Source organism: Mustela lutreola, chromosome 6 (assembly GCF_030435805.1).
Source record: "Mustela lutreola isolate mMusLut2 chromosome 6, mMusLut2.pri, whole genome shotgun sequence".
NCBI lineage: Eukaryota > Metazoa > Chordata > Mammalia > Carnivora > Mustelidae > Mustela > Mustela lutreola.
The window spans coordinates 14,205,594-14,228,456 of NC_081295.1; the positions used below are offsets into that span (position 1 = coordinate 14,205,594).

The 22,863-nt window shown below is 36.7% G+C and overlaps 1 protein-coding gene across 16 annotated transcripts in view; it reads left to right on the plus strand.

Moving 5' to 3' along the window:
• The window catches only part of SYNE1 (spectrin repeat containing nuclear envelope protein 1), a 465,519-nt gene that overhangs the window by 123,217 nt on the left and 319,439 nt on the right, over positions 1-22,863 (plus strand). For 15 of the 16 annotated variants that reach the window (XM_059176745.1, XM_059176748.1, XM_059176749.1 and 12 more), the window contains 7 exons: positions 1,543-1,721; positions 6,883-7,079; positions 10,586-10,695; positions 13,856-13,906; positions 16,236-16,343; positions 19,266-19,403; positions 20,572-20,736. In XM_059176745.1, coding sequence (XP_059032728.1) covers positions 1,543-1,721; positions 6,883-7,079; positions 10,586-10,695; positions 13,856-13,906; positions 16,236-16,343; positions 19,266-19,403; positions 20,572-20,736 — 948 coding nt within the window. The remainder of the gene's footprint in view (positions 1-1,542; positions 1,722-6,882; positions 7,080-10,585; positions 10,696-13,855; positions 13,907-16,235; positions 16,344-19,265; positions 19,404-20,571; positions 20,737-22,863) is intronic. The other variant, XM_059176740.1, reaches the window with a different exon arrangement.

Genomic DNA, 22,863 nt, shown 5'->3' on the forward strand with positions numbered 1-22,863 from the left:
GTGCTCCACATCACTCAGCCTCAGGGTAATACAAATCAAAATCACAATGAGATACCACCTCGCACCAGTCAGAATGGCTAAAATTAACAAGTCAGGAAAGGACAGATGCTGGCGAGGATACGAAAGGGGAACCCTCATACATTGTTGGTGGGAATGCAAGCTGGTGCAGCTACTCTGAGAAACAGCATGGAGGTTCCTTAAAAAGTTGAAAATAGAGCTAGTCTATGACCCAGCAATTGCACTACTGGGTATTTACCCTAAAGATACAAACGTAGTGATCTCAAGAGGCACGTACACCCGAGTGTTTAGAGCAGCAGTGTCCACAGCTGCCAAACTATGGGAAGAACCTAGATGTCCATCAACAGATGAATGGATAAAGAAGAGGTGGTACAGATATACAATGGAATACTATGCAGCCATCAAAAGAATGAAATCTTGCCATTTGCAACAACATGGATGGAACTAGAGAGTATTATGCTGAGCGAAATAAGTCAGTCAGAGAAAGGTAATTATCATATGATTTCCCAGATATGAAGAATTTAAAAGGCAACATGGGGAATTTTGGGGGTAGGGAAGGAAAAAATGAGACAAGATGGGATCGGGAGGGAGACAAACCGTAAGAGACTCTTAATCTCACAAAGCAAACTAAGGGTTGCTGGGTGAGGGCAGTAGGGAGAGGGTGGTTGGGTTTTGGACATTGTGGAAGGTTTGTGCTATGGTGAGTGCTGTGAAGTGTGTAGACCTGGCGATTCATAGACCTGTACCTCTGGGGCTAATAATACATTATATGCTTATAAAAAATAAAAAATTTAAAAAGAATTAAGGGGAGAAATGAACTTGCCATTCCATCTAGAATAATTGTTCTAGTCATTCGGTTGTTTATTTATTTATTTATTTATTTATTTATTTGAGGATTTTATATATTTATTTGAGAGAGAGGACAAATAGGGGTAAAGGGCAGAGAGAGAGGGAGAAGCGGACTCCCCACTGTGCAGGGAGCCTGACACCTGGTTGGATCCTAGGACCCTAAGGCAGAGAGTTAGGTTTTTATTATTGTTGTTGTTGTTGTTTTTAAGACTTTATTTTTTAGAGTAATTTTAGTTCACAGCAAAACTAAACAAAAAGTCCAAAGATTTCCCATATACCCTATGTCGGCTCCTCCCACGACCAACTCCCCCACTGGAGTGATACATTTGTTACAAGTAATGAACCTCTATTGAGACACCATTATCATTCAGAGTCAGTAGTTTTCATTAAGGTTCCCTTTTGGTGTTGTATGCTCTGTAAGTTTGGATAACCATTATGTTTTATTTTATTCATTCATTCATGTGTTTAATAAGTGTTTATTGCTGTGTACAAGGTAGTTTTAGATGCAGTGGGAAGTTGGAAGAAGAGTACAATGTCAATCACGTCCTTAAGAACTTACCTTGTCAATGGTGTTAAGGGTGTGAATTTAAATTACTTTTAGTTGGAACAGTGACATCCAAGGAAAGAAGAACAAGATAATTCTTATGTTTTTGTCACCTGTTAACTCACGAACAGATTGAGGAGTTGACCAGCAACCTGCCACAGCTGCAGTCTTTGTCCGGAAGCACATCCTCTGTGGACAGCACGGTTAGTGCTGAGACCGCCAGCCCCCCAAGTAAACGGAAAGTGGCCACCAAGATCCAAGGAAATGCCAAGAGGGCTCTTTTAAAGTGGGTTCAGTACACAGTAGCCAAGTAAGTACTAAGAATTTGTTTAAATCTGAAACCTTGAATAATTTGAGTTACCAATTTATTACTGAGTGCACCTGCCAATGTTGCAAAATTTGAACAGACATTTGAATGAACAGCGTTGCTTCAGCTGTTCTGTTCTTTCCTTGAATTAAAATATAAACAGAAATCATCACTAATACTCTTAGAAAATGCTGTAATCGACCTACTTCCTTCATTATTCATTGATTGGGCCCAATTAAGTTTTTTTAAACACACACTTGGATTGGTAATCTGAGGAGTAATTATGTTTAGGTCATTGTTTGGACTTCCTGCTTTTATTAAATAATATTTACACAAAAGATTTGAGGTTTTAATGTGATTATTTCTTCATAATACTATTGAGTTCTATTTAATAATAATGTGAACTAAGGCGCACTTCTGAAATAATTCTATTTGTTTTTGTTTCCCAAAACTTTCTAGAAATTTTATTTTAAAATTCTTTTTCCTTGGGTCTCCTCTTTTATTGGGAATATAGATTCCTTTGTCAACTTCAGTTTTATATATTGTGGATTTGATTTGGGGCATATTAAATTTATGTGTGTGTACATTCATGTGATAATCTAGATAGAAAATTACTACTCTCAGTGAGTATCTTTTCATAGCAATTTCAATAGCATTTTCAGTTGAGCATACCATTGTTTTGTGGTCAGATGTGGTCAGTGATAAGATCTCTTCACAAAGAAGTTGTGCTTTTGTGTGACTTCTGGGATGACATGTCAAGTTAACTCACTTTCTGTTTTGCTTTTGCATGCCTAAAGCTAATCTGAATTCCCTACTTCTGGAAAATAGTTTTAAACAAGTACTTATCATTATAAAATATTGAAGCACTAAATGTAGGGAGTTCTATTTTTAAAGTGTTTGAAGAGCAAAAATAAAGAGAGAAAAACTAAACATAGAGAAGTTGTAATTAGTGTTACTATTTTACATCATTTTGTTTAACTTTTAAAGTGTGTTGGTGGTTTTCTAATTTGGGATATATTTTTATGATTCAACTTGTATTCAGAAATATTTCTGAAAGCAAAGCTTTGTGCCTTTTTAGAATCTGTACTGGAAATGAAATGTTAAAAGCCTGACCACATTGCTGGTACACTGCATTCCATCCACAGTGGCAAGTACTAATCTCTTTCGCAGCTTAATTGGGCAGAAAGAAGAAATGTGCTAGGTAGGAAGAGACAGGTGACCATATGCTGCAACATTTGTCATCATGTTATTCAATACAATTTTGTAATAACATCAATGGATACTCTCTTTCCCATTGCACCACAAAGCATAAATTGGTTTCCACTTAATATTATAGTAGCTTAAAATAAACTCAAATTTAATGCTGTTGAAGTTTTTTGCATTGGGTTTGTTTTACATATGGTGTGTTAGCTTTCAAAGATGTGCGGGGCTCTAATGGTAACTAAAAGTCATTCCTGCAACTTGTATATTTGTAACATCAGGGGAAGTTGTATTTTGCTTATCTGTATAAATGTCCAGATTTATGGATCTAAAGCTTTTCCATCATCAGCTTATGAGTGAGATCCATTTATTTTATAGCTGCATCAAGTGAGGAGATTTGGGGAGCTAACTCTCTAAAATAAAAATTCTGTGATGAGCATGTGATTCCATTATACCTGCCAAATTGTTGATAATTTTTCTAAAACCTGTTTTTTTAAAAAAATACTATCCCACTGTGTACTCTTCAAGCAACTTTTTACCTGATACGGATAATAGTCTTCAGAATCTGTACTCATTTCAGTTTATGACTTTTTTTTAAATTTTTTATTTTTTATAAACATATATTTTTATCTCCAGGGGTACAGGTCTGTGAATCGCCAGGTTTACACACTTCACAGCACTCACCAAATCACATACCCTCCCCAATGTCCATAACCCCACTCCCTTCTCCTAACCCCCCTCCCCCCAGCAACCCTCAGTTTGTTTTGTGAGATTAAGAGTCACTTATGGTTTGTCTCCCTCCCAATCCCATCTTGTTTCATTGATTCTTCTCCTACCCCCTTAACCCCCATGTTGCATCACCACTTCCTCATATCAGGGAGATCATATGATAGTTGTCTTTCTCTGCTTGACTTATTTCGCTAAGCTTGCCATTTGCGACAACATGGATGGAACTAGAGCGTATCATGACATGTTTTTAAAATTATAATCTGTGAGAATCTGTGGTCTGAATATTCATCAGCCTCACAATCCTGACCATGACAAGAAAGGACAAAAACATCCAGTAAACTCCAAACATGTTGTCAGAATGTATTCACTGTTTTCATGTAAAATTTCAAATTATGTGAGAAATAAATAAGACCTGTCTCAATAATGCGACATAATAAAGCTTTCTCTGTTTTTTTAAACCAGTTTTCTATCCTATCACTATTACTCTCAGACATGAAAGCAGTAAATTGTAGCATATCTGATATTTGCTTACTTTATTTTGAGATGTCTAGGAAGAATAATTGTATTTTAAGACAAAAATTAATAAGATAACAAGACAAATGAAAACATGTATATCCAGGTCCATTCAAAATAACTTGAAGTAAATATGTATTAGAGATCACATCTGCCTGTAAACCTGGTATACTTCATCACTTCTTTAAGTGATGTGTCCAAGTTTCTTTAAGTTATTATATTGTGGGGCGCCTGGGTGGCTCAGTGGGTTAAGCCGCTGCCTTCGGCTCAGGTCATGATCTCAGGGTCCTGGGATCGAGTCCCGCATCGGACTCTCTGCTCAGCGGGGAGCCTGCTTCCTCCTCTCTCTCTGCCTGCCTCTCTGCCTACTTGTGATCTCTCTCTGTCAAATAAATAAATAAAATCTTTAAAAATAAATAAATAAATAAAAATAAAACCCCTTTAAAAAAAAAGTTATTGTATTGTTTTTTTAAGTGACATATCCAAGTTTTCCTAGATTTTGTATCTCAGATTCTCAAATGAGGGGTTTGGACTAAAACTAAAACTTTTAAGGAATATCATCTATTGCTTTGATATAATATGAAACACAATAGGTGTGTATGTGTGTGTCTGTGTATGTTCAACAAATATAGAAAAAGATGTAACGAAACTTGAAAAATTATTCCAACATAGTAAAACTTGGGAAATATTTTATATATTTATTGTTGAAATTATTTGAAACAATAAACAAGTTGGGGAAAATCAGAAAATATCTAATACATGATGAATATTTGCTAGCTAATTGTTTGGCTGTTTACACACGCCTTATTGCATTAAAATTATTGCAATAATTTGAGATATCTGTGAAGATGAAAACATTTTCAAATGAGGAAACATGAGCAAAAGGAAAATGTAAGTGGAAAAATAAGATGAAGCCGGGGTAAATGTACGAAGCGAAGAGTTGACTGGAGCATGCTGAACTGTCCCATCCGGGTGGGTTTTGCCTGTGTGTCAGACACCGGCTGAAAATATTACTTGCAACTACCAGAGACAGAAACTCTCAAAGAACTAAGAGCAGGTAGAGGATTACTTTGTAATTACTGGCATTTTACAAAATTGTTTTGAAAATATGTATTTATGAAGGCAGTGATGAGATCCAGTGATGCTATTTTCAGCACAAGCCGTTTAATCCAAGCTGAACGTACATTGTTAGGAGAGGATTTAAATTGACTCTTAAGTTTGCAGAGATAAAATTTAAGGGCACTTACCAACTTTGTATATTAGTCAACGTATCAGACAAATATACCTTACGGTCCCTGGGAATCTTGAGAATATAGTAAAAAAGAGAGTTTGGTGATATTAAGTCTGCTTCATTTACAAAGAATGATAATGGGACTATTTTTTTAAAAGATTTTATTTATTTATTTGACAGAGATAGAGAGGGATCACAAGTAGGCAAAAGGCAGGCAAAGAGAGAGAGGGAAGCAGGCTCTCTGCTATGCAGAGAGCCTGATGTGGGGCTTGGTCCCAGGACCTGAGACCATGACCTGAGCCAAAGGCAGAGGCTTAACCCACTGAGCCACCCAGGTGCCCCCTATTTTTTTTTTTAAAGGAAACTACGAAGATATTCATCCATTGAATGTCAGCTAATTCATCACCTTCAAAGGCTCTATACTTAACCACGAGATACTGTTCAAAGACATTTTTGTAATCTCCTTTTTGGAGCTGCCTTTATATTTAGTTGATAAGTTACATGGGAAAAAATAATTGTGAGCTTGTATCACTTTTATTTTCAACAACAAAGTATTACTATTACTATAGTAATACTATACTATTACTATTTGAATGAATTCTTAATTATAATAACTGGCTTTGAATTAATCACATCCACCACAAAAGTGCAGAGATTTGCCACCAAGGCACTTCCAAAATGCCTCTCAAGGCAATTCCAAAAACAGAGTTTAAAAAACAATTTGATCAGGAGGGTAAATGGAAACTTGTCTGAACTTACATGACGTGACATGTGGGTTCCGTGTGACTGCTTTAGAGATATGATCACATGCATTTGCACTTGTTCATTCTAAAGCATTTGATAAAATTCATCCATATAATCTTAGTAGTTAATACCTGTGCATGTAGAACACATTTTTTTTTATCATTGTCATTAGAAATGTGCTAGACACTTCTTCAGAAATACACGGTGATGAATTACTATCAGTTTTGATGTTTTTAGAATTTCTTTTTTTATTTTTCCAGATATGTTTTCTCTATATTAGTTTCCTTTAAAAATGTGCTTTTGGGGGTGCCTGGGTGGCTCAGTAGGTTAAACCTCTGCCTTCGGCTCAGGTCATGATCTCAGGGTCCTGGGATCGAGCCCCACATGGGGCTCTCTGCTCAGCAGGGAGCCTGCTTCCTCCTCTCTCTCTGCCTCCTTCTCGGCCTGCTGTGATCTCTCTCTCTGTGTCAAATAAATAAAATCTTTTTTAAAAAATGTGCTTTTACATTGAATATCTCAATGACTGAAAAGTCTGATATAGAAAACTCAAGTATGGAACCAAAATTTCTCCTGCTCTCTTGTTACCCTCTAGAACTTTTGTTTTGCCTAATTTTTTTCAAGCAGCTACCTACTATGACTAACTGCCCTTCAGTCATTCCTGAGGATTAGATTTTGCATTAGTCCTTGAGGACAGTGCATATTATCTCTTCAGAATGTAACATTATTGTAATTTTTTATCACACTAAGGCAGACCGGAATCGAAGTAAAAGATTTTGGGCGGAGCTGGAGGAGTGGGCTTGCCTTTCATTCCATCATCCACGCCATTCGACCAGAATTAGTGGACTTGGAGCGAGTGAAAGGGAGACCTAACCGGGAAAACCTGGCGGAGGCTTTCACTATTGCTGAAACAGAACTAGGAATCCCGAGACTGCTGGATCCTGAAGGTAAGAAGAGTCGTTGCTGGTTCTTGCACACACATGTCAAAGCAGTAGTTTTCTATGTCTTAAAGGCAGAAATCACAGATGATTTCCAAGACCTTATCAGACCTTATCCAGAAAACTGTAGGAAAGCAGGAAGAAATAGTACCTTCCTGCACTGATTTTCTTTTGGAAAAAATATTTACTACTAGATATGGGAGCGAAATATAGTTCTGTTGCCCCAAACAGCATTTTGGCATTGGTGGTGTCAGCCAGGTGAAGTGTGGTAACTCCATAGAGTAAGGGCGGAATGAAAGCTTTAGAAGTGTGCATGTTAGCGTGAGGAGGGATGTTCAGGGTGACAGAATCACTCTCTTTACATAACAAAGAATCTAGAAGAAGCAAGAGGTTATTAATAATCTAAGATCGTATCTTTAAAATGTCAGTCATGGGGCGCCTGGGTTGCTCAGTGGGTTAAGCTTCTGCCTTCGGCTCAGGTCATGATCTCAGGGTCCTGGGATCGAGCCCCGAGTCAGGCTCTCTGCTCAGCAGGGAACCTGCTTCCCCCTCTCTCTCTGCCTCTCTGCCTACTTGTGGTCTCTGTCTGTCAAATAAATAAATAAAATCTTAAAATAAAATAAAATAAAATGTCAGTCGTTAGGAACTTAGAAATGTTGACCACCATCCAGTATCCCGGTGTCAGTTGGGAAAACCATACAAATGGTCGAATTCTCTTTTTCATTAGAACTGTCTGGCAACTTTTTGGTAAGATTGTGAATTTTAAGATGTTGTGGAGGGGCGCCTGGGTGACTCAGTGGGTTAAATCCTCTGCCCTCAGCTCAGGTCATGATCCCAGGGCCCTGGGATCAAGCCCCACATTGGGCTCTCTGCTCAGCAGGGAGCCTGCTTCCTCCTTTCTCTGCCTGCCTCTCTGCCTACTTGTGATCTCTGTCTGTCAAATAAATAAAATCTTAAAAAAAAAATCTTTAAGACGTTATGGAAAAGGATTAAGCTCTTCCAAGCCTGCAAAAGACAATTTTGATGCCTTTAATAAACTTTAGTAAACTGAATAAATTGTTATATTGAAATAAAAGGATTAAAAGTGAATTTTCCAGGGGCATCTGGGTGGCTCAGTTAGTTAAACATCCAACACTTGATTTTGGCTGAGATCTGATCTCAGGGTCCTGGGATTGAACCCTGCTTCTCACTCTGCTCTCAGCAGGGAGTCTGCTTCTTTCCCTCTCCCTCTCTCACCCTCTACCCCTCCACTGCCTGCTCTCTCTCTTCCTCTCTCTCTCTCTCAAATAAATAAATCATTTTTTAAAAGTGAATTATCCAAATGTCACAAACAACTTATTTGGGTTGACGGTTATGGATATTTCTGTTAATGGATGTGCAGGAGTAAATACAGAGGTGCTTGGGTGGCTCAGTTAGTTAAGCGTCTAACTCTTGATTTCAGCTTAGGTCATGATCTCAGGGTCATGAGATCAAGCCCCAGATCAGGCTCCATGCGTGTGTGGAACCTGATTAAGATTTTCTCTCTCTCTCTTTCCCTCTACCCCTCCCCTCCAATTTAAAAAAAAAAAAAAAAAAAAAAAGCAAAGTAAATACAATGAAAACAGGTTCTTTTCAAAGATGAGATTTCACAGTGAGCATGCCTGACTCTAAAAGAGTGCCTAAGTGGAGACAATTGTACCTCCAGGAGTAGGATATAAATACCTACAAAACCCTGGTTGACTTCCCCTGAGATGAAAGCAGCGTGGAGATCCCTTGCCACTTCAGGATCCTGCTGGGGACTCCCCAGATTGACTAGGATAGCCAAGGTCTTTCCAGCTTGTTTCTGTGGACACACACACACACACACACACACACACACATCAATAGTGTTTAGCTCAAGGGGAAAGCCATATGCACAACCCAGCCCTCAATGTTTTTGAGTAGGACGACAGGAGGGTATAAATGATTCTTTCATATCCACTGGACTAATGAAGCTTAATGTTCCCTTTGATGATAGAACTGAGGTTGCCCAGATACAAGCCTAGCCCAGATATAAGGTGATCTTTTGTTTCCTCATACGAAGTCCCCCCCCAAAAAAAAGTTATTGATCTTAAGCTTTTTTAATTAAAAAAATCAAACATAAAAAATTAATTAATTAATTTTATTTTTTTTAATTTTTAAAAAGATTTTTATTTATTTCTTTGTCAGAGAGAGAGAGAGAGCACACAAGCACACAAGCAGGCAGAGGCAGAGAGACAAACAGGCTCCCCGCTGAGCAGAGAGCCTGATGTAGGACTTGATCCCAGGACCCTGAGATCATGACCTGAGCTGAAGGCAGTGGCTTAACCAACTGAGCCACCCAGGCAGTCATCCCAAATTAATTAATTTTAAAAAGGTTATTTAGCTAACCATGATGTATAAACATTGAGGAATATGGATTAAATAGATCTATATCTATTACAACAATTAGTTTATGATTTAGTGACGCATATGTTTAAATGCTGAATTACTGTATTAAATCATGTGTTACGTGTTTTTTTCCCACATTCATATCTCGTGAAAGTTTTACTTGTTCTTCACATCTTCCACGTCCTGATCTTGTCATTTCTACAGCCACCTCTGAGACATCCATCCGGTGCTTTCAGAATGCATGACCATGGTTTCCTTTGAAGTCTTTTGAGCCGTAGCACTTTTTCAATCCTGCCTTGATAGTCCATAGAAATTGTGTCTCAAATCACAAGGCACATTTCAAAATATTAGAGTAGTTTATATTTTGGTTTCCATGGCTTTTGTTTGTTTTGTCAGATATTTGTAAACTCCAAATGTAGTCACAATTTCATGACCTTTAAAAGGGATAATTAAAAGGTGATTTAAAACATTCAGCACTTTATATGTTGCAGTCTTAGCCCCTCTCATTCTATAATGATGAGTAAACCTCTAATTAAAAATATCTTTTCAGGCTCTGTGTTTTCCCTCAGAGTACTTCACTGTTCAAACTGTAGTAATTTAGAGAATCATGCACAAGGGAGAGGTTATCCAAAGAACTGAGCATAAGGCATCTCCCTCTTTTCTAAAATAAAACTTGTGGAGGCAAGAGGGAGCTTATCTATATTTGTCCAGATACAGTATACAGGCTTTATGGGCATGGCATTTGTTGCCACACCTGTTAACATTTTTTTTAACTACCTGATCACCCCAGTTCTGAAATTTACAAAGTATTTGTATTTTATTAATGACGCAGAATATCTGAATTACCATATCGTGTCTCAGATTTCTGGTGAATTATCGTTGAGATTACTTAAATGAAACATGTATTACTTTCCCAAAAGTTAGTAATTAAAATGTGTCATCTATCTACATCATAGCATTCCTATCACGTATCAGCCAAACTAAATGGGTTTGCCTTCCCTCACCATCTCAAAATATTAATTTTCTTTTTCTTTTGCATTGGTATACTAGCTAGATTCCAAAGTCTGTGTGATTAAAATATAAAGAAGGCTGATTAACCTGTTCATATTTGGTTTTCGTTGTTCCAGATGTTGATGTGGATAAACCAGATGAGAAGTCTATTATGACATATGTAGCCCAGTTTCTGAAACATTACCCTGACATCCACAATACTGGCACTGATGGGCAAGAGACTGATGTAAGTATTTTTTTCTTCAAGGACTAATAGCACACTCAGTGATAGTGACATAGATGTTTAAGCATGGTGCTTTCTAAAAATTAAGTTTGAATGCATTATTTTATTTTATTTATTTTATTTTATTTTATTTTGGAATGTATTTCAAAAAGTAAGGAAGAGGTATCACCAACGTGAGAGGAGATTATAGGGAAAGATTTTTCTGATGTATATGTTGGATATGTGAGAGAAAGCATTATTAATGATAAATGCTGGACATATAACACTGATGAATTAAAAGTGAGAAAGGTAGACATGTTGGGAGATTCATTTAGTAATCTGAGGATTGAAGTAATTTTATATTCATCATGTCATTTGTGCCTGTAGAGCTTGAGACCCCATATCCTGTTCAATCTGAGAAAATCTGATTTTGACTTTCAGATTTATTATGTAAGTCAGTACTCACAACAGACATACAGAAGGAAGGCAGACGTGTAAAAGTCCTAATTATCCACTGTGATTAGATTTGTTTAGCCTCTCAATATTTTAAATAATGTATTTTTATACTAATCCAATGACTTATGTTCATTGTCATAAAAAAGAAAAAGTGAAAAAAAGGAAAAAGAAAATGATCTGTACTTAGATTTCTTCTAGAGAGACCCTATCCTAGAAAAAAATTAATATGTTGGTGTAAGCTTCCAACATTTTTCTATATGTATATAGAGATGTATAATATTTTAACAGAAATGGAATTATAGTACACATACAATTTCATCATTTTTTCTGTTAACATAAAAAATTCTTCTTATGCCATTCTCTCCAGGACATCATATGGTATACAATAATTTATTCAGTCTTACTTGTTGAAAATTTCTGAATTTTTGCCATTATAAAAAATGCTTCTAGGAACAATTTTATAATAAAACATTGTTTTAGTATTCTGTCTTAAAAGTGGAATCTCTAGGCTAAAGTGCATATAGATTTTTAATGCTTTTTGAATTTTTTTCAAATTTTCCTGTAGAAAGTTTGTCCCATTTTACAGTCTAGCTAGCACATCAGAATGCCTGTTTTCACAGATTTTAATAATGGATATTACCATTCTTCTAATTTTTAAGTATTATTATTTTTTTTTTATTATAAGGAGGTGGATTTACTACTGAATTTAAAATTAATTATACGGCAAAATGACATCAGGGAAAGAAAGAAATGGAATTTTCAAGATATGTTAAAGAAAATAACTGACTTCACTGCTCAGGTCTCAACTAGAGTTTTTAAAGCAGTTTGAGATTATAATGAAGAGAAACACCGCCCCCCCCCCCACAAAACCCTGAAAAACTTCACTTGGCTTCCAAACAAGACTTAGAAACAGGTCTACGAAAGGAAAAAGCCAAGGGTTCATAACCCCAGATTTTCAAATAGGCAAAGGTATTGCACTAATAGAAATCTGTGACTTCACAGAAATTAAGCAAAACTGGTGTTTCCTAGTTTGCTTGGACGATGTTAATTTGGCACTATCAAGTGTTCTATCAAGAACCATGTTTATTTTTTTAAAACTCTCATTCAGGAAACCTGTTTTGTTCCTTGACAAGATTCAGGCGCAAATGTTGACCAGCCGAGTAACTTCTCCATAGTCAGCAGAGCAAATGTTTCTAAGAAGCATCACATGCAGACTTTCTATACACATCCTAGCATAGATTGATGCAGATACTTTGGTGTCATTTGGGGGCTTTCTGGGTTTTGAGAATATAATCCGGTGTGGATACTGCTGTGTGAATAAGAAACTCTATTAGAAAGCATTACCCCACACAACCTAGACAAAGTCAGCTTTCCATGTGATTTTCATATCCAAGTCCTTGTGTTTCCCAATCGGGTTTATTTCTGATCAAGTTTCTGCATTTGTACTGTTTTAATTTCTCTGACGTTAATCGTCTCCCCAGATGAGTAAACTCTGTGACTGGCAGTGTCTGAGAAACAAAATGAGGTGCTTTTATTAATGTCCATGAGCAAGAATCAAATGCCAAAACTCCTCAGGATTTGAAAGACACACATTCTTGGCATAAGCTTGTTAATATGCTTTACTAAAGAGGCTTTATTATGAAGAGATTAATTTCATTATCTAGAAAATAAATTCTGATTATCCCTTTAAAACATTCCCTCTATCCCTTCCTGAAAAAAGAGTACATATAATTTCTTCAGGGTTATTTCAAAAATTGATTTTAAGAAAACACATTATAAGCTTTGCCCCTTTTTGTGTGGCATTTATAACATAGGGCATATGCATCTAAAAATGAATATTTTCAATAAGAAAAAAGGAATTTTATGTATTTTATATACTTTTCATTTGCTTAATGCAGCTAAATGGCCCTCTAATTTTATCTAGTGAAACTTTTTAAGATTTTATTGACTACACCCCTATGGGCTATTGATGCCATCATTTCATAATACTTAATATCTGTCTAATCAAGTCTTAGGGAATAGTTCTTTTAATTCACTTTTTAAAAAGCTTGGCAGCAACGTGTCTCCTAGGCTTTCATTTTTGGTGACTTTGATTGCTGTGTCCTCATTATGAGTATTTAAATTAGATATTTTATAGATAAAATTTTTAAATCTGATTTTCCTATTGGAAATAGACATTGCTAATGCCTTTCTTACTCCAACTGATAAAACTGATCTTTTTCCCTAAAGGTGTTCTAGCACTCAATCATAAATAAATAAAATAGGCCCATTAGTTCATCTCTCTGAGCTATTCAACTTTAAGTTATTTATTCACTCATTCCTTCTCCTGCAACAAATACTGCCGACTGCGCTCAGCACTGCACTTTCTTGATTGGTATAGGGTAAGAGATGCATATTGGAGTATATTTAAGAGAAAAGAACCTCCTCTCTACATAGTTCACCATTTAAAATGGTTACTATTTCAATCTATAAATATATGTGAAATGTAAATATTGCCAAAAATTAAAACAAAACATCAAATGCTAGAGTATTACATTTCCTTATTGGATTTGCACATTTTGATGCTTTCAAAAGTTCCAAAAAGCTCTTAAAGTTACTATACCCGTAAAATTACCATCTATTTATTTATGGACGGTTGTCTCTCCATTGTTTTTTTTTCTTGTTTCCTGTATAACTTTTGTCCCTGATTTATATTATTTTTCTATATATTATCTTTTCATATTGTTAGGAAATACTTCCAGGTTTTCCATGTTTTGCAAATTCTATCCAAATTTTTAAGGTAAGATTTAAATAATCTTGAATCAGTGACCTCTTTCAAGCATCCTATGTTGCATAGCTTATTAGCCATTCCTTTGCATGTATTTGTCCTTACCTACACAATTCTTTTAATGTATTAATTCTGTTATTTCCTTTTCCTTTCTAATGGAATAAATAACATACGTGTTATTGAATGTTAATTATAGTCTAAGCCACTCCCATGGCCTAATCTTTAATTATAAGATAGCATCAATTAATTTCTTTTTAATAACACAATAGCACTAATAAAAGGAAAAATTTATAATAACTATGGTTTCTTTGTATGTGATAATAGAAATAAAAAATAAAGCTAAAGATTTATTTTTATATGTTAAAATATTAAACAGGAAATAATTATTTGGAAAAAGGTAAGTATTCATCTAGCTTGTATTCTGAGTTTTATCTCCTGCTCAATATTTGGTCATATAGTTTATTTAGTAAAGTTCATGACATGTAGTAAGTGCTCAATATGCTTGTGAAATTCATGATTATGAGCTCTTTCCCTTTCCATGTTATCCTGTACTTTTTCCATCTCTCTTTATGTTCCATCTAGGCCTGAGGTTAATGATCTCTCAGCAGAGTAGACTTTATGCCAACATTGGAATAAGAATTAAAAGTAATTTTATGTCAAATATTAAATTAATTTTTATTTCATGCTCCATGAATCATGAGTTGATGTACATATAAACCTGCTATAGAACATGTAAAGATGCCTGTGTGTATGTTTGCATGAAAAAGAGAGAAAGAGAAAAAGTCATGAGAATTTCGGCCATTTAGCTGCGTGGAGTTTAGGTGGTCTTCTGTAGGTGAACAGAACCCCAGGTCTTTGAATGCATATGAAAGTTAACAGTTGAAGAAGAACCACAGACTAAATGCTCTCTGGGAATCTAAATATTGTTTGTACAGTATCTCCTCTTAAAAGGAGAATGTTGAGTGTGTGAATAGCCATATGCTTCTTACTTTATTGCAGTTGGCCTGACACTGCCCCACCAGTGGAAAAGTCATTTACTAGATGAACTCTATTGAAGTTATTTTAAGAACATAATTCTTTCTCTCAGATGACTTTGTGAAATAATTTCAATTGGTGAGAAATGGGTCCCTGGAGGCTCATAGTGAGGTCCCATGCTCATGTTGATGGAGTTCCCCCCACTTAGTGGTCACATTAGCTTCCGATACTTTGGAGGTAAACCAAGAGCATTTAGTTCCTCTGAGTGCCTAAGAATGTGTCATATGTGCTTTTATGGGCATGATGGTCAACCAATGAACCTTTATCACATTTATCTGCTCATGCAGAGGAGCCATCTTAGAAAAAGCTAAAGCTTTGAAGTTTTGGGCTCCTGTTCCATTTCTTTCTCTACTTATCTATATTACCAGTCATTTATTCTACCATTATATAGTGAGGGAGACTGGGGAGGCAAAACTGAGAGAAGGCATGCATCATGACAGCCCTGTGGGCCAGTCTCTGTGCTTGGTGTGCGGCCCAGGTTATCATGAATTTCCTCCCAAACTGGGAAGCAGTGTGTGCTGTCTACTCAGATGACAGCACAACCGTAGAGAGGATTAAAAAAAAAAAAAAAAAAATGTGTCAAAAGTCACAGAGTTGATACTTGTCAGAACCAGAATTTGGACCAGCTTTGCCCACCTCCATGGCCAGCACTCTATCTCCTCTGCCACTTAACCTGTCATCAGTCACCTCGTCGGTGTCACAGGGCTGTGACTGAGTGAGATGCTGTAGTTGGAAGCTATTTGTAAGTGCCAAGAACCACGTTAAATGTGTTTTTGATTACTTTGACATTCTTACCAGATAAGAAGTCTTTTGAAAGATTAAGGTATTTTCACTAAATCAACGCTAGAATGGCTTGTTATTATTTGTGGAAATAATGATATAAATCTCTGAAAAAGAGATTTGGGTTCAGTCAAAATTTTTCTCATCTGGAATGGTCCTCTGGGGGTACAAATGACCTTGGGTTGAGAAGCACCCTTGGCCTATGTTTTCATAGGCCATTGCTCTTTCTGAGTATTTTTGTATTTAGGACATTTCCTCTTGAGCACATTTTCTTAATTAAATACTGTTTCTTGAAAAAAAAAATGGAGGTAGATCATTTCAGTATTTAGCAAGATGATTAAGCTATTTTTCTAGAATTAACTTTTGTCTCATACTCTCCAAAAGAGGTGAGGGAGAGGAGAGAGAATATTTTTCAGAGACAGTTGGAAGTTATTAAATACTCAGTGCATTCTAGAATCAGCCAGGTATTAAGTAATTAAATCAGTACATAGTTACTAATGAAATTGTGATGTCTGCTGGTTTCTAGAGAGAAGACAGGCTAATTCTGAAGGAAGCAAAAGTTTGGATAGAACAGTTTGAAAGAGATTTGACAAGGGCACAGATGACGGAATCAAATTTGCAAGATAAATATCAGGTAATATATGAAAATGATTTCAATTTCTTGAATACCTTTTTATGAGTAATATTAATATATGTCATTTAATCCATGTCCAATCTTTCAAATGATATTAATGAGAAAAACCTTTAAAGAAATATTATGTGTTATCTTAAGTTTGCATGTAATTTAATAATTGTGTTTCTGTATAAATAGGTAGTTTTAAAAAATTTAAGACATTCTATTATCATATGATTGCCATCGTAGAGATAATTAGCACCTCTGTCACACCACTTAAGTATTTCTTTTTTGTGGTTGGGATAATTAAATTCTAGTCTTTTAGCAAGTTTGATGAATATAATACAATATTGTTATCTACATTCACTCTAGGCCTGACTTACTACTCGTTGCAAGTTTGTACACTTAAATAACATCTTTCCTATCTCCCCACCACCCTTGGTAATCACCATTTTCTTTCTTTTTATGAGTTTGTTTTTTTTCACATGTAAGTGATACCACAAATTATTGTCTTTCTTTGTCTACTTTATCTCACTCAGCATAATGTCCTCAAGGTCCATCTGTGTTGTTACAAAAAGCAGGATGTCCTTCTTTCTCATGGCATTTATCGATGGATTGATCTGTCTATCACATCTCCTATCATTCATCCATTAATAGGCACGCAGGCTCCTTCCATGGCTTGGCTATTGTGATCAGTGCTGCAGTATACAAGGGAGTGCAGGTGTCTCTTCAGTATCTTCTTTTCATTTCCTCTGGATATATCCTGAGAGGTAGAATTAGTAGTTTTAAATTGTGTGTGTCCATTCTGTACTTAGAGCTCTGAGGGTTTATGACTCTTCTGGAACTCGGAGTCTTATAGATGACCCCAAACATAAACGTCTGGTCATTGCTTTTCTACAGCTCATGATCTTGTAGATGTCACATAACAAAAAATTCCACCAAAAAATGACTTCAGTGCAAATAGAAAACTATTATAGAATAAGCCGTGTTTAATAAAGTCTCGCAACATGACTGTTTGGCGTGGGCCCATCATGGGATCTGTTTCTGTTGCCACCTGCCTGGTTCAACACTGTAGCTTTCAAATTGAGGCCAGGGTTGTTGCTGCTGTAGTTCCCCCAGTCTCCTTAGACCGCCATTACTTGGATTTCGGCTTTCAATTTTCACTCCTCAGACACAAAATCTTAGGGTTTTCCCATGAATTTGTGATTTATTGCATGCAGCATTGATGTTTTCCTTCTAGTTACAATAGCATTGCGTTTCAGCGGCCAAACTGTAAATATATTCTAGTCTACATTATATTTTAATCAGTCTTGCTACATAAAAGGGGGTGGTGATATGAGACTCAGCATGGCAGATGAGAAAGGATTTCGCCGTTGGCATTAATGTGTGGATTTTATGTAACAATATCTGTAAAGTGGCCCGAATTTAGATGGATGACTCCATCAATATTATATTTGTTGCACATGACAAAGCAATGTGTACGTGCGTATTTAATTGCTTTGACACTCAGTGTAATCTTTTTTTCTGAAATATAATATTTTCTGGATGAGCTTCATGAAAAAAATGATTAAACCAGTAAATGGAGAAGAGAAATATAAGAACAAATGTGACTATATTTATTAGACCATTGGTGAGTTTTTGTTTGGGCATAAATTATAAAAAAAAATCAAGTCCAAATTATGAAGTTACCTGTTATACAGATGTTTGTATAAAGGGAAAACAGAGGATTAGAATATTATGAAACAGAAACATGCCTTTCAGGCCAAAGATGATCAGCTGTCTTTTAAAAAAGATTTAGGGACCATCTGAAATCTGGAAACAGGGAAATGTTCCCTGAAAACAGGGAACATTTTTCTCATTGGTGTGTTTCTTACATAATCAGCATTTTCTGTTCCCACTTATCAGTCAATAGTTCATTATCCTGTTTTTTCATGCATAGAATTCTGTGGAACAAAACTGAAGATCGATTTTATGTTTTTGGTATTTTTAAATGACATTAAGTTAGAGTCAATGGAAGAAAAGTTGTGGTAAAATATTTACTCACCGTCTCCCCCCAGTGTTCTTCTTGTGAACTGACATGTTTGTTTATTCAGAAATTCTTTCAAATGTGTTACCGGCTAGATTCTGTAGGGACATTCTCATGTTCTTTAACATAATTGCACATTTTAGTGACATTTTCAATTCATATTTGGACTTGGAGACTTATTTTAGGATGTGTTCATTTAATAGGAAATGTAGAACTTTAATTAAAGTCAGTACTTGTTAAGGTTAGTATCAGACATATGGTTAAGTCTACGTATTACAGATTTATGTTTAACATGATGATAAAGGGAATGATACAATAATTAATATTTTAATGCCATAAAGTTAAATCAAAGTATTATTATATAATTGAGGTCCCTTAAGTAAACCTCTTTACCCCGGCTTACTTAAACACAAATTTAGTTATCTTTAAACCAGCATAATTTGGATATGTATAATTTCTAACCTAAATTATTTGGTACTTAGAAGTAAAGCAACTATTTTGATTCTTATCATAGGTTTATATTCCTATTTACTATTATTTCTTCATGTGCATAGACTGGCACATAAATTATTTTAACTAAAAATGAGAAATCTTAGGTTTTAGTCCTGCCTCTGCTACTCATTCTTCCCAAGTTACCTCTGGGCTTCCTGTGGTAATAAAAATAGAGTATGTCAGTGTTGTAGGGCTATGGAGGGAGCCCGAGGAATGATGTGTAGAGAGGAGTTGGCATGGGACCAAGCTCATCATTGGGCTTGGGGCACAGTAGCTGCTCTCAGTATCATGACTGCCATCATGATGTCAACAACATATATTGAGTGTTTTCCCACTATAAAGGACTGTTATTTAGGAAATGTGGTTTCCTTTGCATTTGCTGTTTTTGACTCATTTCCATGTTGTTGCTCTTTTTCCTCTTTTAGTCATTTAAGCACTTCAGAGTTCAATATGAATTAAAAAGGAAACAGATTGAACATTTAATACAACCTGTACATAGAGACGGTAAACTGTCACTTGACCAAGCATTGGTAAAACAATCCTGGGACAGAGTGTCCTCCAGGGTAAGTTCTCTCGAGATTAATTTCATGAAGGCTGACATAACAGCCAAGAAAATTTTCCATCATGTTTTTCTACAGAGCAATATTTCATCTGGTCCTACAGCCTCTATCCAAGGCTTACCTATGGGAGTTTTCTTCTAAGTTAGTGGAAGTACTCGGCTTTAACAACTCTTCTGCTTTGCCTGCCTTGTACATAGTTTCCCCGTTGAGTAGATGATGGATGGAAATCCTGAAAGACTCAATTCTGGGACATTTAGAAGAGATGACTCTGCCGAGAATGGAGCCTCGACAATTTCTCTAAAGTCTATAACCAGGTTTCACCACCAGTCGGTCATCCGCCTATATGCACAGTCATTTTTACAGCCTTTAATTTAAGCGAATTTTCTTATCCAGTCCTTCACGAGCCTGAAGAAGAACTGCTCAATAACATTCATGTTAATATTCTGCAAACTTAAAGGCCAAGATTTCGAAACCTCTGAAACTCCTATCACTAATCAGAATATTTGCCTTCAACTTACCCTGTTATCTTTTTATTTTATAATCTAATCCTTTTCCCACAAACTCTGCCAGAGACTAGGTTAGTTCTAACTAAGCACCTCAACCTCTCCCACCTGACATTCCAATAAGTCAGGAAACACTGCTTAAGAATTGTTTGACGTGGTAGAAATTAAGAAATAGTTAGCAATTATGCCATCATAGAAGCAATGTCGAATATTCTACTTCCTCCACAGAGGACTGGATGACCCTGACTTTTCTGGACCTGTCCTCATGTGGCAGATTTTAAAGGATACGCATCAGCTAGTGTATAATAGCTACATCCTTGAGCATTTCAGCAAACCCAGTCCCTTCCCTTTCAGTGAAAGCCAAATTGAAACTCAGCAGGGGTTTCATGCTCTTCCTCTAAGAAGAAAATTGTTTAAGCTCTCAATAATGTCCTTTCATGTCTAAGATGTATTTTAAGTTTCCTCAAAACTTTCTCATAACTAAAGTTTTCTCCTCATTCTCAAAGTATCAAATTCAGAACACAGATAATGTCTTCCTTGATATTTATTAAGTTAACCTGAAATCATTAACTCAGACCCTTATGTGGGCCTTGGAAATTATTTGGGTGAGTTTTAGGAATTGTCTTCTGTATTAAAGATAATTATGTGTTTCTCCTTTTGTATTTCAGCTCTTTGATTGGCATATACAGCTTGATAAATCTCTCCCCGCACCTCTGGGCACCATAGGTGCTTGGTTATACAGAGCAGAGGTGGCCTTGAGAGAGGAAATTACCATTCAGCAGGTCCACGAGGAAACAGCCAACACAATACAGCGGAAACGTGAGCAACACAAGGTAACAATTCTGGTGGGGAGATCTTCTGGCACCGCAGTCCTAGTGTGATCTGGGCATGTGGCTCTTTAGACCTTCCATGGACACGGGTCTCTCAAGCATCGCTCATACCATTTCAGAGATGCGGAACTTGCCTCACCCATGCTTGTGACTGACGGTCCCCGTAGATTCATTTTCTGAGGTATTTTCCAGTAGCTCCGTGGTATTTTTAAAACTGTGGTTATCTTTGTTATTGCTATTGTTGTATGTTATTTTTCAAAAGATAAGCCCACAGGCCAGACACATTTATATCATGATGTGGTTGGCCTTTGGCTGTAGACCTCATTCCTGTCTCCATTCTCAAAGAAAGACAAGCCAAGTTGACAAGTCCTTAGGTCCTGTGCTGTGGTGGCGCAGGGGCTTGAAGGTGATTTAAGGAAGTGGTGGGATGAGTCCTTGATGACTTTTTAGTTAGTTATGAATGTTTCAGCTTATTGCCAAGTCAGTTGTGCTTAGTGTAAATTCGAACATCCTTCCTCTTTGTGTTCTGTCATAGTACAGACCTAACGAAAAATGCTATTTTTCATCAACATCAAATTAAACTCAATCCTGCATTTTGTGCAATTGAATTTGCGAACCACATTTACTGTGTCATGGTGGGGATTACTATATATGGGGAGAACAGCCAAGCAGAGATGACCACATAGGGGCACTTTATAGCTCGTTTATATTTTCTGCCAAAATATTAACGTTTTTAACACTGCTTCAAGGGAATAGATTGTTATATATTCTAGACCAAACTGTAAAGCAAATTCATGACAGGTTTTGTCCCATGCCCCTCTCGGACCTTATGTTTAGAACCAGAAATGTAGAGGTACATTGGTGTCCTGCAGTTTCAACTCCTGGCCCTCTCAACTCGGTTCACTCAACCCAGACTCGGCCACCAAACTAGAGGGACACAGGAAGATTTTGTTCCTGCACAACTAGGGCCCTTCCTGTGTGGCTTCTTGGCCTCTCTTCAGTTCTAATCAGTACCTCCAGAAGTTTTGCTGCTTATCTCTTAGCCTTTCCCTCTCCTGCCACCATCAACATGCACAAAACACACAGAACCCACTTTTCGGGTAAGAACACCATTTGGGATCTGTTCCATGGGTAGAGATACACACACATGAAATCCAGGCCTGCTAGTCTGTACTGTCTATGGAGAAGGAAGATAAGAGATCAAGTCCCAAAGTTTTTCTGGGATTGAACCAGGATTGAGGCTTCTTAGAATCAGAAAAGCCTAGGCTGTGTCCATATTGAGGTTCCCAGGATATTAAAAATAGAGGGAAATTCTGAAACAGTGTTACACAAATGATACCACTTTAACAAATTACAGTTCATCCTAAATACCATGTAATGCATCATGTATCAACTGAAATGATGTTTAACCGATATGAATATTTTACACAAAAGAAGTCACCTTAGGATTTAAAATCAAATGTAGAGTATGCTTCGATTATGGGTTAAATGTGTTAATTTAGCAAATATACACCAAGGGTCTACTGTGTGCTGGCTTTATGCTCCAGAGGAACTGGGGGGGGGGGGGTGTGCCTCCAATCTAGAAGTTTGAGACACAGCATGTATTTGTTGTTTACGTAACATATGTAAGTCTGACTTGAATGTTCCACCTTCGAGAAAAAGCCCAATGATATTAGCTGTGCTATGTACTAGGTGATAAGAGTTAGCAGAAATGTTAATTTGCCACGCACTCTGGGCTGCCACAATCCCTGCTCAGGAGTGAGTTTTAAGTTGGATGCATACATGCTGTCAGTGTGTCTCGCAGTGATTCTATAACTCCAGGCTCCTCATGACCCTTCTGGCTCCCTTGAGAGAGAAACCCTGTGCCAACCACCAAGTGTGCAGCGAGAACCATCCTTTTGCCAAAGTGCAGTAAACAGCCATAAAAACAAGAAAAGAAATGGAGTAGAGAAAAGGGGAGTGGGAGGAATTGGAGGAGACGCTTATCTGAGACTAAAACTCAGGAGCTGGGGAATGCAGCAAAGAGACACCAGGAAGCCAGCAGAGGCATGTAAGGGCGAAGACTAGGTTCTGGGCAGATCTCCAGAATGATCTTCTTACTGAGGGAGGGACCTATACTAGGTCTGAACA